The 16,101-nt window shown below is 37.4% G+C and overlaps 1 protein-coding gene across 1 annotated transcript; it reads left to right on the forward strand.

Annotated features, from left to right (window-relative positions):
• Positions 1-1,746: 1,746 nt before the first annotated feature.
• LRL3 (LJRHL1-like 3) lies at positions 1,747-5,427 on the forward strand. The gene is made up of 8 exons (XM_088958245.1): positions 1,747-2,017; positions 2,173-2,873; positions 2,965-3,063; positions 3,152-3,313; positions 3,484-3,549; positions 4,094-4,159; positions 4,354-4,422; positions 4,777-5,427. The coding sequence occupies exons 2-8, from the start codon at positions 2,181-2,183 to the stop codon at positions 5,143-5,145; spliced, it is 1,524 nt and encodes a 507-aa protein (XP_088814371.1). The 5' UTR covers positions 1,747-2,017; positions 2,173-2,180; the 3' UTR covers positions 5,146-5,427.
• Positions 5,428-16,101: the final 10,674 nt, after the last annotated feature.

Genomic DNA, 16,101 nt, shown 5'->3' on the forward strand with positions numbered 1-16,101 from the left:
GACATTAATATATATATTTGTATGTGCACTATTCCATGGAGCCAAAGTTGATAAAATATGTGTTAGATATTTAGAACCAAACAAATATGAATTGTACTGTTTAATATTTTATCCAAATTTCCTTGTAATGTTTCACAAGCTAGCCATAATAAAGTGATTATTAACCTCTTGTAAATAAATGTGGTTTGCTAGTGGATTGTTTATATGTGGCAAATTAATTTGGAGCTCCAACGGGCTATGGGGATTGGTTATATGAATTCCATTGCGTCATTCCGTAATTCCCATTCTGTCAATACCATATCCATTGTCTAAATCTCTCTTTCCACCTTCTATTTATGGAAAAAAAAAAGAAATTTTCTCCAAACACACTTTCTCATTTGTACAAAACAAGCCTACTTTTATAAATAAACATACCAAAAGATGGTAAGTTTATCTCAAAAAATAAAAGGGATTCTAGATGACTAATATTAGTTGTGAAAATTACCAATACAACGTCGGCCATTGGCTGATGTGGATTTTGGGATTGACCATGTAGGCAATCCATATGGCTGACGTGGAACCTTTTTGCTGTTTACATATAAAACCACTTTGAGCAGTGTTTTTTCTATCCATACAGACAGTATGGTGATCTTTACCTCTTTTGTTCTAGTTGATCTGATTAAAGCTCACGGCACCAGTCAAAGCCTGGTCATCAACGTTTCTCTTTCTCTTTTATTTTTCCCCCCTTTTCATTCTGTATTAGGTACTCCTACATTAAACAAATCCTCAACCGTAGAGCTTGCTTTCCTAATCCAGCTTTAAACAAGAAAGACAAACACATAAAGCTGCTTTAGCCTTTGGGTTGCTTTGCTTTTAGCCTTTCATTTCAAGACTCTGACCTAACTCCCACCCCTTCCCTTGCCACTTCTTAACAAAACCCATCTGGCCCATGGCCTTTTCCAACGAACGGCCTGGATCTTGCCACATCATCCGGAGTTTTTATACCTCATCATTAAAGAGGCCCCACCTCCCCTCCCCACAAACATATGATTATATCATATAGTTGTAATCATCTGATCAAACCAATTCAGGCTTACCCACTTCTGCAATGTGGTGGGCCCCAGTCTCCCAGATCTAAGATCGTGACTCCAAAGGACAGCTTGATCAAGTCACACGTGGATCGGCGAGGCAATTATACGATACATCTCCGGAGGGCAGCGCCTCCTCCTATCGCGAATCTGTCGCAAACTACATGCGTCCGATCAGCATCGGTCAACGATGCGCCGCATTCGGTGGATTTTCAATGTGAAAGAAGAGGAGAGAAAAGTTTATCTATAATCTATCTTATCTAGGTTGACTTTTATGGTTGGCAAATAACGTACTAATAATTCTGTTTTTCTTCGAAATTCGAAATTCAAACTCTTTTCTCTCTCTGCCTCCCGATTCGCGAACTCCTGCGATCGTCATACTCATCGCCATATCGCACATACGGAAAAAAAAAATAAAAAGGAAAAAAAACAAATTTCGTTAATAAAGGGAAAAAGGCCAAGAAAAAGCAAGGTGAGTGCTGAGGTTGCAGCTATGCTGAAAATTACAGAAAAGGACTAGACGAGAGGGATCGCATTGATTCCTTACCCAGGGTATTTCGGACATTGTACGAAGAACGGAATGATAGCGAACCCTAACATGCCTGGCCGACCAATCGAACTCCTTGAGTTAACCATAGTCAGGTCGATGTCTTAACCAGGGCTGCGTCCACTCATTCTCACAGTGAGAGAGAGAGAGAGAGAGAGAGTATTTAACCAATCAATCAAGGGAGAGAGAGAAGGAGAGAAGCTTTGCTTTTGCTATTTATTGTGTTGTGTGGAGTAGAGCCTATAAAAATATCGAACGAGATGATATCTTGTCGCTCTTCTTGCTGGTAAGTTGTAATCTCCATGAAAGCTCTGGTTTGGAGATTCGAGATCTGTTACCAAGTTTGAATTCGAAAAGGAAGGAAAGAAAGAAGAGATCCATCTTAATCTCACGCAGACTTTAGGTGAGATCTCCATTTTTTACTGGCTTTCAAAGTTATACGTACTAGACGAAATTCATGATCTCTGTGTGTCGTTGTTTCAATTCGCATATTGCGGTAGGAACGTAGAGAAGAGGAATTGAATCGATATTGGATTTTGTGTTTTGGGTTTTGTTTAGACTTGATCATGCAGCCTTGCAGTAGAGAAATGCAAGGAATGGCTTCCCTATCTCAAATGGCTCTTCAGGAGCTCCAAAATGGTCAGCAACAGCAGCAGCAGATGCCCAACCCGCAGCAGATGCACCAGGTTCAAGGTTCCCACTTCGATCACTCCTCTCACGATGATTTTCTCGAGCAAATGCTCTCTAATCTCCCTTGGACTGACCTTCCCGGAAACCCTAAATCTCCCTGGGAACTTAACCCTCAAAACCCTAACGGCAACGCCGCACCCAACAATAACGGCACCAATAACACTGCCACCAATCAGAAGCTCTTTAACATCCCAATCGGCGCTTCAAACGGGAAACCCAGAGACTTAACGGAAGACCAGTCTTCGTCGCAACCGGAAAGCCTTCACTACGGTTTCGACGACTCCACGCTCCTCGCGTCACGTCTCCGTCAGCACCAGATAAGCGGGAATTCTCCGGCAGCCAAATCGATGGCTTTTCAGCAACAGTTACTTCTTTCGAGGGGTGTTGGCGGTGGCGCTGGAATGCCGAGATTGCCGACGTCTGTTCCCGGAGCTGCCTCTCTCGGCGCCGAGTCGGGGCTTCTGCAGCTTCCATTAAGCTTAGGCAGTGCTGATTCCTCTGGTTCCCGCCTCCTAGTCGACCGATCCCGCGACGATGTTGTCGGTGCTTCCTTTAAATCACCAAACCCCGTAAGTCCCTCAAAAACCCTACTCGAAAAAAAAAAAAAGAACAAAACTGCCTATTTCTTTCTCTTTCTTAATTTTTTTCTTTGAATTTCAGAACGGAGAGGCTTCTGTTCAAGGGCTCTATAGCGGATTCGCCGGATCTCTGCCTCGAACCGGTCAGACACCAAACCAGCAGCATTTCCACCATCCTCAGGTCTGCACTACGCAGTCATTCACTTGTTTACTTAATTTTACTCTCTCGGTTTGGTTAAATATTCAATTGACTCTTTTAGTTCATGTAGACCGGATCGATGTCAACACAAAATTTCGATGCACCGGCAGCGACGGGAATGAACCAAGCACCGCCAGCGGCGGGGGCGCCAGCAGGTGGCGCCGCTCCCCAGCGGCAGAGAGTTAGGGCGAGGAGAGGCCAGGCTACCGACCCACACAGCATCGCCGAAAGAGTAAGCTAATTAAATTAAAACAAAATTTTGTTTATTTTTAAATAAGAAATATATAAATGGAGATGTCAGGAGTCAGCTAGTGGAGGGTGTGTTTGGTTTTTTCTTCCGTGTCGTTACTTTTGCTTCTATTCGCTTCTTCTGAACCCGGACGCGGGCGTGGCTTGTGGCAGTTACGGAGGGAGAGAATCGCAGAAAGAATGAAAGCTCTGCAGGAACTTGTGCCCAATGCCAATAAGGTATTCCATTTTTTATTTTTCTCTCGTTTTTTTATTAATGAAACTACCATGTTAACCTATGAAGATAAGTCGTAATGGAATGGGTAATTTGGTCACCACAGGAACAAAGTTTCCCGGTTGATGAATTTCCTGTGCACGGACCAAAATACCCCTCTTAATGATAATTAATACGCAAAGAGGGCATGTTGTCAATTCCTTTAATATTTGTATCTTCCATTTTATATTGAAGGCTAAATGGGTAGGGTTATTTTGGTCATAAAGAAACCTTAAAGATGCATTTATTCGAGAGGTATCGCCGGGAAAAGAGGGTAGCGTTCGGTGTCCATCATTTCTTCCGTGCGTACTTGAAAGCCAAAAACGTCCCTATCCTTTATACCAGCAAGCGTGTACTATTCTTAAAACCCGCAGGGTTGTTTTCGTCTTTTCATTGGCTCGAGTTCAAGTTATTAATTTTTATTTCTCTTCTGTCCTCGTTAATGTTTTTGCTTGTCTTTACGCGTTAATTTTTAAAATTATTTTTTCTGTGATGGTGGGGGGTTGACAGACTGACAAGGCATCGATGCTGGACGAGATCATCGACTACGTGAAATTCCTCCAGCTTCAAGTCAAGGTGAATATATATATTAAACGTAACCCCAGAGAAATTAAAAGCTTATAATTTGATTCCATTAAGCTTCCCTTTCTCTTTCTCAAAGCAGAAAAGATTCCCTCTGACACCTTTGCTTCTCTGATTCTTTCAGTTTTTATGGGCTTCTCTGATTCTGGGGTTCGTCCTCTCTTTTATTTTTTCTTCGAGATTTGCAGGTTCTGAGCATGAGCAGATTGGGCGGTGCAGCAGCTGTTGCTCCCCTCGTGGCTGATATTTCCTCCGATGTAAGACTCCAGTCTCCACCACCACCACCTCCACTACCACTAAACTAATTCGAGCTCTAAAGTCTAAAACCAATGCTGGAAAATCAGAAAGAATTCAATGATCTCTCCGTTTTTTCGTAAGAAAGCAAGGAGTCGGTCCCATCTCAAATTCTCAATCAGGACTCAGGAAGACGACGAAACGAAAAGGAGCACGCGTGCGTGCACGCTTTTCAGATTCCGAAAATGCCCCTAACCTTCCTCCTCTTTTGTCCTCTACTCCTCTTCTCTTCCTTTTCAACGTAAAAATAGTTTTTTTTTTTTTATATGTAGAAATGGAAATATTAATATATATGTTGATTTTTCTTCGTGTCGTAGGGAGGAGGTGACTGTATTCAGGCGAGTGGAGGACGGAGCGGCAACGGCAACCAGACGGCGTCGTCGAACGACAGCCTAACGATGACGGAGCATCAGGTGGCGAAGCTAATGGAGGAGGACATGGGGTCGGCGATGCAATACTTGCAAGGGAAAGGCCTCTGTCTCATGCCAATCTCCCTTGCCACCGCCATCTCAACCGCCACGTGTCACACCAGGAACCCGACCAATGGCAACAACCCTCTTCTCTCCTCCAACGCCGAGGGCCCTTCGTCACCCAGCTTGTCCGTTCTGACTGTGCAGTCGGCGACTATGGGGAACGGCGGGGGAGAGGCTTCCGTTAAAGACGCCACCTCCGTTTCAAAACCGTGAGAAGAACAAGGAAAGAAGACTGACCGACAGACACAGAAGGAGAGAAACGTGTGCTGAACAACCAAGGGAAAAGAAAAAGAAAGGTTGAGAAAAAGGAAAGGGAAGTTTGAAGGGGGCCGTCAAGTCTACTAAAATAAGGTGGTCTCTGGTGTTTGCCGCCGTATTTACATAGACTTGGCTTTGTAGTACAACTTCCACCCAAACCCGAGAACCATTTTTAATCCTTCTCTCTCTGCTTACTGTTTCTTCAGTTGTTTATTAATTTATTTTTGTTTATTTTAAGTTTGTCGTTTTATTATGAAATGAAATGTTTAATCTAAATAAAATGATAATTATGGCGATGATTAAAATTAGAAGATAATGATGACTAGAAAAAGAGTTGTTGGGGGCTAAAGAAAGTGATGTCTGGTGTGCAATACTTGCCAGAACTGTGGAAAACCTATAAAATAATGCGTAGTGGGGTGGGAGCGTTGGCCAAATGGGGAAAAGTTGCCCTGCACGGGCCGTCTACGATAGTACCCCTTTTAGCCGCATCGCGTGGGCCATGGCAATGATGTGTGTGGGTCCTATTTTCGTGGTGGGACCTGCTGTTATGAGACGGTGGATGGGGGGCCCGGCCCGTCGGCCCATCCCATATGTTACTGTTATTGTTGCAGTGCCGATGCATTGGCCTTTGGGCCTTTGGCAAAGGGAAAAGATCGGTTGGTTGGTCGTGGGAGAAGCATGATGCGGGGCATGCGGCGGAGAACATGTGCAATCTAAGCACAAAAAAAAAATGAAAAACTAGTATTTGGTGGTGTGGTTGAGCAATTGAGATTTGGGAGCAAAGACGTTGACACACTTGGGGTCATCCTGGGGCATTAATGTGGTAACAAGATCTGAAGATCTAAAGATGGTAATGGGTGGTGGATAACGTCAACGCGTTTCTTGCATTTGACTTGAGAGTAAAGAAAACTCATAAGAAAGGGTATGTTGTTGAGACTTGTTAGGAGGATGTGCTGCTTCATGAAAATCCATTGCCCACCAGGATTCGATGATGATTTCATCTCTGCCAACATGTCCCAACCGGCCACTGCAGCGCTTCTTATTGGTAGCCCTACCCTGATTCCATATTTTGCATCTTTACCCTTTCTTTTTCTTTGCTGTGCCACTTAATTAGCATATTTACTGTAACTAATAATGAATTTTTACTATTAATTGTTTGATATAATAGTACAATCTTGGGCTGACAAATACGAGTGCGAAAAGGATCACTTTGTGTCGACTGTGGACGGTGAAAAATGCCAAAAATCAAGTTCACATCTGGTCTAGCCCTCCTAAGACCCCAGATGGATTGGACCAATTTCAGATATTGGCCTTCTTTTTTTAACAAGTCTCCTCTCGTGGTCCCCTTAACCAACTGCAACTCGTTGAACCAATACCCATTTGGAAAAACCTGGCTAGAAAACTTATTTTTAAATCATTATATCAATTTCATCAGGCCCATGCCAACGAGGCCCGTGTGTAGTGAACCAGATCTGGTTCTCTGGTGCATCAATTAGTCATGCATTCCTGTGACTTTTGCTTTTAATTATATTGGAAAAAGTCTGCTGGTGGAGTTGTGTAATGAATAATGAGCTTTCCAAAATAGAGATGTCAGTGGGTCGGATTAAGTGGTAAATCCACACTGACCCGATCTTATCAGGAGGTTATAGTCGCGTTTGAGTTGAAGTGGACCCGTGCTAAACCCTGTCTATCGTTGAGTTGGGTTTGACATTCCATGATCCCAAGTCCCGTTTCAGGTTGGACTGAGATTAGTCCGGTCAATTGGCATCCCTTTTCTTAGGTTGTATTTAGGCTGCACTTTGCATTCTTTATTTTAAGGATTTATCTTTTTCTTGGGAAAATCTACGATGCAGAAAAGATATGGTATGAAAAGAGTTTTGATCAATCAAAAGTCACCTACAAATTTTGATAAATAACATCTTATTTGCTCACATTTGTGGTTTCAGTTTATTGGTAAGTTATTTTTCCTATATCATATCTTTTCCATATCATAGTCGAATCCTTTCTTTTTTCTGTTAAAATGCTCCTATGAAAACTTAGTTTTTAATTGCAAAATGTAGATAAATCCTTAAAATAAGGTATGCCAAATATAACCTTAGATTATTCATGTGGGAAGTTAGTTTGAGATTTGAAAAAAAAAAGATCAGATTAAAAACTGTTGATGACATGTTCTCTAAGCTCCATTTGGAAATACTAATTGGATAATTAAGTACTTATCCTAATAAACGCTTATGAGTGTTTGGTGAAAAATCATTAAGCATTTCTTCTAAATGGGAGAAAATCTATAATGCCCGAAAAACATGATACCAGAAAGGTTTTGGTTAATCACAACACTTATTAATTTGATGAAAATCAAAACGTAATTGTTTATTACTTTAATAATACAAGTTGATTCATTGTAAATTTTTCTAATATCTTATCTTTTTGGCATCATAGTCGAACTCTTTACAAGGAGGTAGTATAACCATTTTGAAAACTATATCGCGGGCTAAGATGGACTAAAAACATAATAACCACTTTTTGAATAAAAACCAAAAATTTCAATTTATTCAAACCGGGCTTACTTCATGAATAAGTGCTTATTTGGGCTAAATTCATATAAGTATTTATCAGTGTTGCATCGTAGTTTCAGCTTAAAATAAACACTTTTTTCAATAATCATTAAAACACAGGCACCCCAAACAGAAAGAGAGAGAGGCTAAGTCATGTACTGATATTTCTGTGGAAAAACCTAAAACCCATGATACATTTCTCCAGCTCCAATAATCTTTCCCAGAGTCCAGACAAAGTAGTTGCTAAATTCGGTAGATTTTAATTCAACTTATACGCCGAAATCAGTATAATCCAAATAAAACAATCTTATCTTATCTTATATATATATAATCAGTATAATCCAAATAAAACAATCTTATCTTATCTATATATATATATATATATATATATATATATATATATATATATATAATTAAGATAAGAGCAACCCTGTAATTAATTACAGCAATTAATAGATCTACTGATTATTATAGTAATTAATTACTGTTATTTAATTAATGGAATCTACTGATTATTACAGTAATTAATTACTATTAATTACAGTAATTAATAGATCTATTGATTATTACAGTAATTTAATAAATATATAATTAATGATTATAATTAATAATTGCTATTATTATAAATATTGTTAATAACTAGATATTTATTTTAAAATTATAAATACTAATAAATTATTTATTATTACAGTAATTTAATAAATATATAATTATGATTATAATTAATAATTACTATTATTATAAATATTGTTAATAAATAGATATTTGCGTTAATTTTACTTTAAATTAAAATTATAAATATTGTTATTAATAAATTTAGTAATTATTGTTATATTAAAATAATTAAAAATAATATTAAAAGTATTGTTATTGATTATTTAATAAAATATTGTAATTATTGACTATTACTAATAAATATTGTTAATTTAATTTAATTTTGGTAATTATTAATTTAATGGATATTGTTAATGTTAATGTTAATTAATTTAATGTTAATAAATCCTATTCATAAATTTAATATTTATTCTTATATTAAAAATAACTAAATAATATTATTAAAACTATCATTAATGATTATTTAATTAAATACTATAATTACTTACTATTATTGATAATTGTTGCTAATAACATTTTGACAACCAACGGTTCGACTGTCCGGTTTGAACGGATGGCCCATGTTGACAACAAAAATTACAAGCAAAAAAGTTACAGAACCATTATGGCCACCGATTTTTGGGTCGATAGTTTGATCGTCCGATTCGAATGGACGGTCTGTTCTAACAACAAAAATTATAGGCAAAAAATTGAGTTTGTGAGGTCCATTAAGTAGTATCATACGTGTTATGTCATTCGAGCATGAGTCATACGACCTAAAAATGGAACTGTTCTGGCCACTGATTTTTGGGTCAACGGTTCGACCGTTCGGTTCGAACTGACAGCCCGTTTTGATAACAAAAAATTACAAGCAAAAAATTATGAAACCATTATGGCCACCGGTTTTCGGGTCGACAGTTCAATCGTTTGGTTCGAATGGACAACCCATTCTAACAACAAAAATTACAAGAAAAATTTGAGCGTGTTAGGTCCAATAAGCAGTACCATACGTGTTATGCCATTCGAGCGTGTGAGTCATACAACCTGAAAATAGAATCGTTCCGGCCATCGGTTTTCAGGTTGATGGTTCAACTGTCCGTTTTGAATGGACTGCATGTTTTGACTACAAAAATAAAAAATAAAAAAAGGCCAAAAACCATTGAACGGGTCAACAAGTTAACGGTTCGATCACTCGGGTCAATGGGTCGTTGATCGATTCAATGGTTTTTGGCCAGGGACTGGGGTTGGGGTAAAATGGAACTAGTTGCCTAGATGGTTCCCAATTAAAAAATAAAAAATGAACAACTCGTTCTAACAAAAAGAAGTACAAACAAAAAATTGAGTGTATGAGGTCCATTAAGCAATACCATACATGTTATGTCATTCGAGCGTGTGACTCATACGACTTGAAAACGGAACCGTTCCTACCACCAGTTTTCGGGTTGATAGTTCGACTGTACAGTTCGAACAGATGGCCCGTTCTGACAACAAAAATTAAAAAAAATAAAAAAGAAGAAAAAACCATTGAACGAGTCAACGGTTCAATTGCCTAGGTCAATGGGTTATTGAATGATTCAACAATTTTTGGCCATAGATTAAGATTAGGATAAAAGAGAACCGGTTATCTGAATGATTCCCAATTCCCAATTAAAAAATATAAAAATAACAAAAAATCATTAAACAAGTTAACGATTCAACCACTCAAATCAATAAATTATTAACCAATTCAACAATTTTTAACGAGAGACTAAATCAACGAATCGACAGGTCGACGGTTCCATTACGGCCTCTACGAATCAGGCCCTCTCCGCTGGAATCAATATATTCTAAATCGATTTCTGAAATCTGAGTAGGTTAAGGCATGATGAGACAGGAAGCATCATATCTATTGTTTTGTTTTTTTGTTTTTTTGTTTTTGTATGTACAGAGTTACACTGGTTACTGAAGAGTGGGGTCGGGAGCAGATTGCATAGATCGAGTAATTGAGGTGGGCATTGTATCCTTTTGGTTATATGTTCTTCGCATGACGCCAGCGTCTCGTCAACCTATCGTATGCACTATGCACCATTCAACTTCAACGTGTGCATGCAAACATTATAATTGGATTAGGTTTTGGACTGTCCCTCGAATTGCTGGGATGAGTAAAAGAATAGATTCTACCCGCAATCGAATGAAACTGATACCGAACCACGTAGTGTAGGGTTTGGATAATCGATTCTTGTATCGGTATTGTTTTTATATTTTTATTTTTCGAAACTGATTCAGATGAATTGGTTTAAGACCGGTTTATCCTTTGAACCATTTGGCGATCTGAAAATTTTCTTATAAAAGTATAACTGGAAGGTTTCAATATGATACATATCGATCGATACGTAACAAAATTTTGATCATTAGTTTCAGGGCCTAGGGATTAATCCTACCCCAATTGATTTGAGAATCAATCTTCTTCGGTCTTAGTGGAATTGGCCATGGTTGAATGGGCCTGGGAAAATTTATCTTGAAATAACTCTTAAAATATTTTGATGATGTAAAAATTTGAATCCAAGCACTTATGATTATAATGATGATGTATCATTTGACCATTGGTCTTAGTGATATGATTGTTGTTGTAGTAATATTATTCTGACAGGTAAAATTTACAAAATTTAAATTATTCTGACAAGTTTTTAACCATATTGTTGTTGTAGTACTACCAAGGTTCAATGTATCGATACGTATCGGCTGATATGTATTGTTCCAAGACCTCCTCGATACACCCCTACAGTGGGTGTGTCAAGGTTCTAACCGGTTCAGGGGGTGGAGGAGCCTTAAATCGGCCCCCTAAACCAGTTTTGAAAAAAAAAATAAAAAAGTATAGATATCGCCCGATACGCCCCTACCAACGTATCAGGCGTATCAATATTTGAACCTTGAGTAATACTGATAATTAGGGTGGTGGTGGTAAAGAAAGAACATGTTCCATAGGTTTTGGTTCCAAAAACCTAAAATTGACCCCTACAAGGTAGGTCCAGCTTCTGCCTTAGAACTAAATCAAATTCACCTTGGAATTAAGCTTGAACTCATTTGGGAGGTGACAGAATTCCTTGCAGGCAAAATTTCTGTACAAACTCTGAAACATGGGAACCCAACCATACATTGGGAACATCTCCAGATGAATTTAACATACAATGTATGGGAGATAATCCCAATGTGTGGTTGGATGGTATGTGAGCAAGGTTCTTACTTGCAAAAGAACTATGATCATTTGGGAGGGCTTAAGCTTCGGTTGAACTGATTTGAAGAAACTACTAAAAATAGTTGAACGGAAAACTCATTTTCTTGACCCAATAGGACTATACTTGGACATTTCTAGTTTTTGATCAAACATAGCTAATAGGCTTTTTCTTAGAGAACCCATTTTGCAAAGCCATAAGCTGCTGCGTGAAAGCCCTCCAAAACGGGTATTAATTTATATTGAAAACCTCTCCTCATACCAGAACTTAGGAATTTGTCGAAGTTTTAAAAACAACCTCCCTATATATGCAGGGTAAGGCTATGTACATTGGCAGGAGTCTCATGCATTGGGTGCCTTTTATGAAAATAGTATATTATAAAATAATAATAAGTAGAATGTAAAAAAAAGTAGCCCAATTTTCCACAATTGGCAACCTTGCTTCTAACTTGTAATAATGTATTCCTCTTAGTTAAGGCTCAGCAAATATACACAGTATAAATATATGTAATTTACATATAAGATTTCGCACTCTACATATTTACTTTTCTACTTCTTCCAAAGACTTGATCTGGCATTGTCGTGTGATGTAGCATGTCAGTTCCAGAATTCCATTGCATATCCATCGTCATTATTCTAATATTCACTACATGAAAGGTGGCAGTTAGCAACATAAATACAAATATACACATTATGTACATTACAAAATTTTGTATAATGTATTTTTAGACCTTTCTTTGTTTTATATTTTTTCCCAAACTGAGCCTAAAGAAATAGAATCTAAGCTACAAATGAAAGTTGATCCGGATTCATTTTGATTGATGGAACTGATTCTAGATGTGCGGCTGATAGCATCTTGCGGGTTGCGACTCAAGGCTAAATCATCACTGATTCTGGTGTCATGTGGGTAGCAGATCCGCACTCTGAGACTGAATTATATCCTAGCCACAGTACTCAAAAGGCAAAGAGTGGCTCAAGGAATCCCAGTGATGGTCGGTTCTGAAGTAGAACTAAACCTAGAGGTATGAAGTATGAACGTCTTATTTGGGCCAACACTAATGACTACTTGACTAGTCGTTTGTATATTAGATTTATGTATTATAGATCCGTACTCCTTGGGCTGGGCCAATTCTGGGATTGATATGGGCCGGAGAATGCACAAGTCTAAAAATTGAACGTACGTTCCGTCAAACCATGCTTGCCCACTCTGCTGGTTTATTTTCCCCTTCACAAATTTTCTAGTTCAGTCATATTTTGTTTTGGGAAAGAGTACAAATACAAACAATACAGTGCAAAGTCTTATATTTTATTTTATTTTGCATGCATTTATACTGTACATATTGGTATTTGTACTCCTTTCAAATTGAGCCGTAGGCTGTGTTTGCGTGCAATGCAAATTTATTTGCACCAATGCACAATTATGGTAATGCAAAAGATTTGAGTGCAGATTTTGATTTTGTTTCAAATTTTATCTTATTTTATTTGATTGCAGTATAAATAAAGTAAAATAGAACCTAAAACAAAATTAAACTAGAATTTACATTACTTTTATTTACACTTCCATACATTTGTATTAATACAAATAAAATTATACTGCAACCAAATGCTGCCTTAGTTTCAGTTTCGACGGAGCACTCTACTTCCAAACTGAGTCTAAGCAACTACCTACGTGACCAAAGGACGAAGGGATGATAGTAAATAGAGGGGGATTGTATGAGTGCTAAGTGTGATTGTGTGAGAACCTCCAGCAGTTGCTTTGCTTCTCTTGTCGAACCGTACATTTTATAGCCATAAATAGGGACATGGTTTTTAAAACCGGACCGGAAAAACCGGGAACTGGTTATCTGACCGGTTCTGTTTTTTTCTAAACCTGCTTTTTTTTTTCTCAAAATCATTGATTTTGGTCAGTAAACCGCTGAACCGGTCAATTAACCGTTTGAACGGTTTTGACCATTTTTCAATTTTTTTTAATTTTTTGTCAGAACGGGCTGACCGTTCAAGTCAAACAGTCGAACCATTCAAACCGATAACCAGACCCCTGACCGATTTGGTTTTAAAAACCTTGAATAGGGATGCTTACTGGTCGGCCCAGGATATCATACCCAACCCATCTAAGTTTATATTTACAGATATTTCAATGCAGGCTATGCAGCAATGTCAATGCGTCAGGTTTAGCACCGGTTTACCTCAATCCAATACATAGCCAACCAACCCTAACCCAATAAGGTTTGGGTCAATGTGGGTTTATCACTTAACCTGAGCCACTGACATTACTTGATATAAGGGTCCGTTTAGTTGGCAGTCAAAATCTGAATCTGAATTTGAATTAGAATGACCTATTCCCATAGTCTGCTTGGTTCAAACAAGAATGAAGATGAGAATTGAAATCAACAAGAATGAGATTTCATTTCAAAAAGAATGACAGAGAATGATCATTTCCTCAAATGGGAGAATGCCATTCCAGCAAGAATGAGAATAGGATTATGATTCTTTTCAACTAAATAGTTGGAATCGGAATGGTTCCAGACCCCTATTCCCACCAATCAAACGGGGACTAAGTTCCTTATATGCCCTTTACCTAACTTTCTAAAATATATGAACCTGATGTAGTTCATTGTGTACTAATGGTTCGCATTCACATTAAACTGTATATACATACATATTTATTTATGTATTATGTGTACATCTTTCTTTGCAAAAATGGACAAAAATGTTTTCTAATGGGTCAAGTAGGGGAACACAGATCTCCTGAAAGCAAAAATCATGTACATATCCTCTGAGAATACAACATCCACCCACATAATTGGAATATTTCTCATGATTTTCACTTGTCAAGAAACTTGAATATATAGAGATTATTGAATTAAGTTTTCTTTAGGATGCTTAGTCTGGTGATATCTCTCTCTCTCCATGAAATATTAAACAATCCATGGTCAATATTGATTTGTCGTGTTGAGTTAGAATTATTTGTTTTCATGTCAAACTTGTTGCGATTCTTTTCATATTATATTTTTTTCTTATATTTCTTTGTAGTGACTTCTAGGTTCCACTTTAAAAGAAAACAATGAAGCTTAAAACCATTATGAGCCCATCTTACGGCTGCAACTTGGGTGGACTCGAGTTGAGTATTTGTCAGTTTGTATGGGCCTGATTTGTACATCTTAGGGGTGTTCGACAATGTTGAGTATTTGTCAAAGTTTGAGTGGGCCTGGACCCGGGCCGGGTGTTGTGTAAATTTTTCAACAGGTACCTGATTTGTACATCTCATTTGCTTTTGAAAACAAAACCTTTATGTTAGTACTGTTACTTAATCACGCAGCTGCATTCTTGTACTGTTACTTAATATGACTATTGTTAGTACTTAGTAGAGAATTATAGTTTGCTTTTAATATTTTCTATTTTCTTATATTTAAAATAAATAGATTTTTATATTAATATGTATGTGTTTCAATTCAATCATATGGAGAAACAGAGTTGACAAAACTCTTGCCAAATCAATAGAGGTTAGTCAAGGGTTAGTGGTAAGCTCTTAGGAAGAAACCCACACCTTAGAAAATTTGTCCCAACTAGGAGAGATTGGACTAAGCGAAGAAACATTGGGGCTGGCTACATGGGCCAACGTTCAATCAAATGAACAAATATAAATGGGGCTTTAGGCCCATAACTCTTGTGCAAGTGAATACTTGCAAAAATCTAAAAAAAAAAAAACAATAAAAATTTGATAGAAATTGTAGAAAATTCATAAAAGTGCATAATATTTGCAGAGTTTTCCATGGAAAAATTGATAGAAGTAGATAGGCTTTCGGCCAAGTAGATACCACCAACGCCGCTGTTGTAGTTTCTATTTCCAGCCATCTCATCATAGATGTGGCCCAATGTCATCTAAATCAAACCATTTGACTGTTGAGTGTCAATAACCCCGTTGCTCATAATTCTACCTCGCCCTCTATTGGATGCTCCCAAATTGGTGAATACCAAATCTTGCCAAATTTGAATTCAATCCAATTATTGAAAATTTGCATCCAAATCTGATTCAAGATTCGATGCAATTTGAAGACCTCAATTTTGAATTAAAATCCTAACATATTCAGATCGAATTTACATTTAATCTAGCTCTACTTCAATTTTTAAAATACAAAAAAAAAAATTCTTTTCAACTTTATGTATAATAAATTAATGAAATATAGATAATAAATTTATTATATATAAATTCATATATAATATAATATATAAAAATATATTTTTTATAATTTTAAATATAATTATATAATATATATATTAAAATCAATAAATATTATAATATAATTGGATTTGAATTTTAATCGGATCAGATGGTGTCAAACCCAAATTGGATCAGACCACGGGTTTTGGGGTATCTTTGACCGACTTACATGAACCCCTATCCTATTCTCAAGTTACCAGCAATGAGAAGAATAAGAAGATGAGGGAATAAAGGAGGAGTAGGAAGAGTGGGACACACCAAAATCGAGATTGATTGATAATGAGAAGAATAAGGAGTTAAAGAGGAGGAAGAAGAGCGGGACATACGCTTCG

Source organism: Nelumbo lutea, chromosome 8 (genome assembly GCF_056320005.1).
Source record: "Nelumbo lutea isolate HS-2025 chromosome 8, American lotus-T2T, whole genome shotgun sequence".
Classification (NCBI taxonomy): domain Eukaryota; kingdom Viridiplantae; phylum Streptophyta; class Magnoliopsida; order Proteales; family Nelumbonaceae; genus Nelumbo; species Nelumbo lutea.

Excerpts from the sequence above, each read along its gene's own strand:
- LRL3 (XM_088958245.1), top strand. The coding sequence starts at position 2,181 with ATGCAGCCTTGCAGTAGAGAAATGCAAGGAATGGCTTCCCTATCTCAA. Across the intron at positions 3,064-3,151 it reads AGCATTTCCACCATCCTCAG|ACCGGATCGATGTCAACACA; the intron begins GTCTGCACTACG and ends TAGTTCATGTAG. Across the intron at positions 3,314-3,483 it reads CACACAGCATCGCCGAAAGA|TTACGGAGGGAGAGAATCGC; the intron begins GTAAGCTAATTA and ends GGCTTGTGGCAG.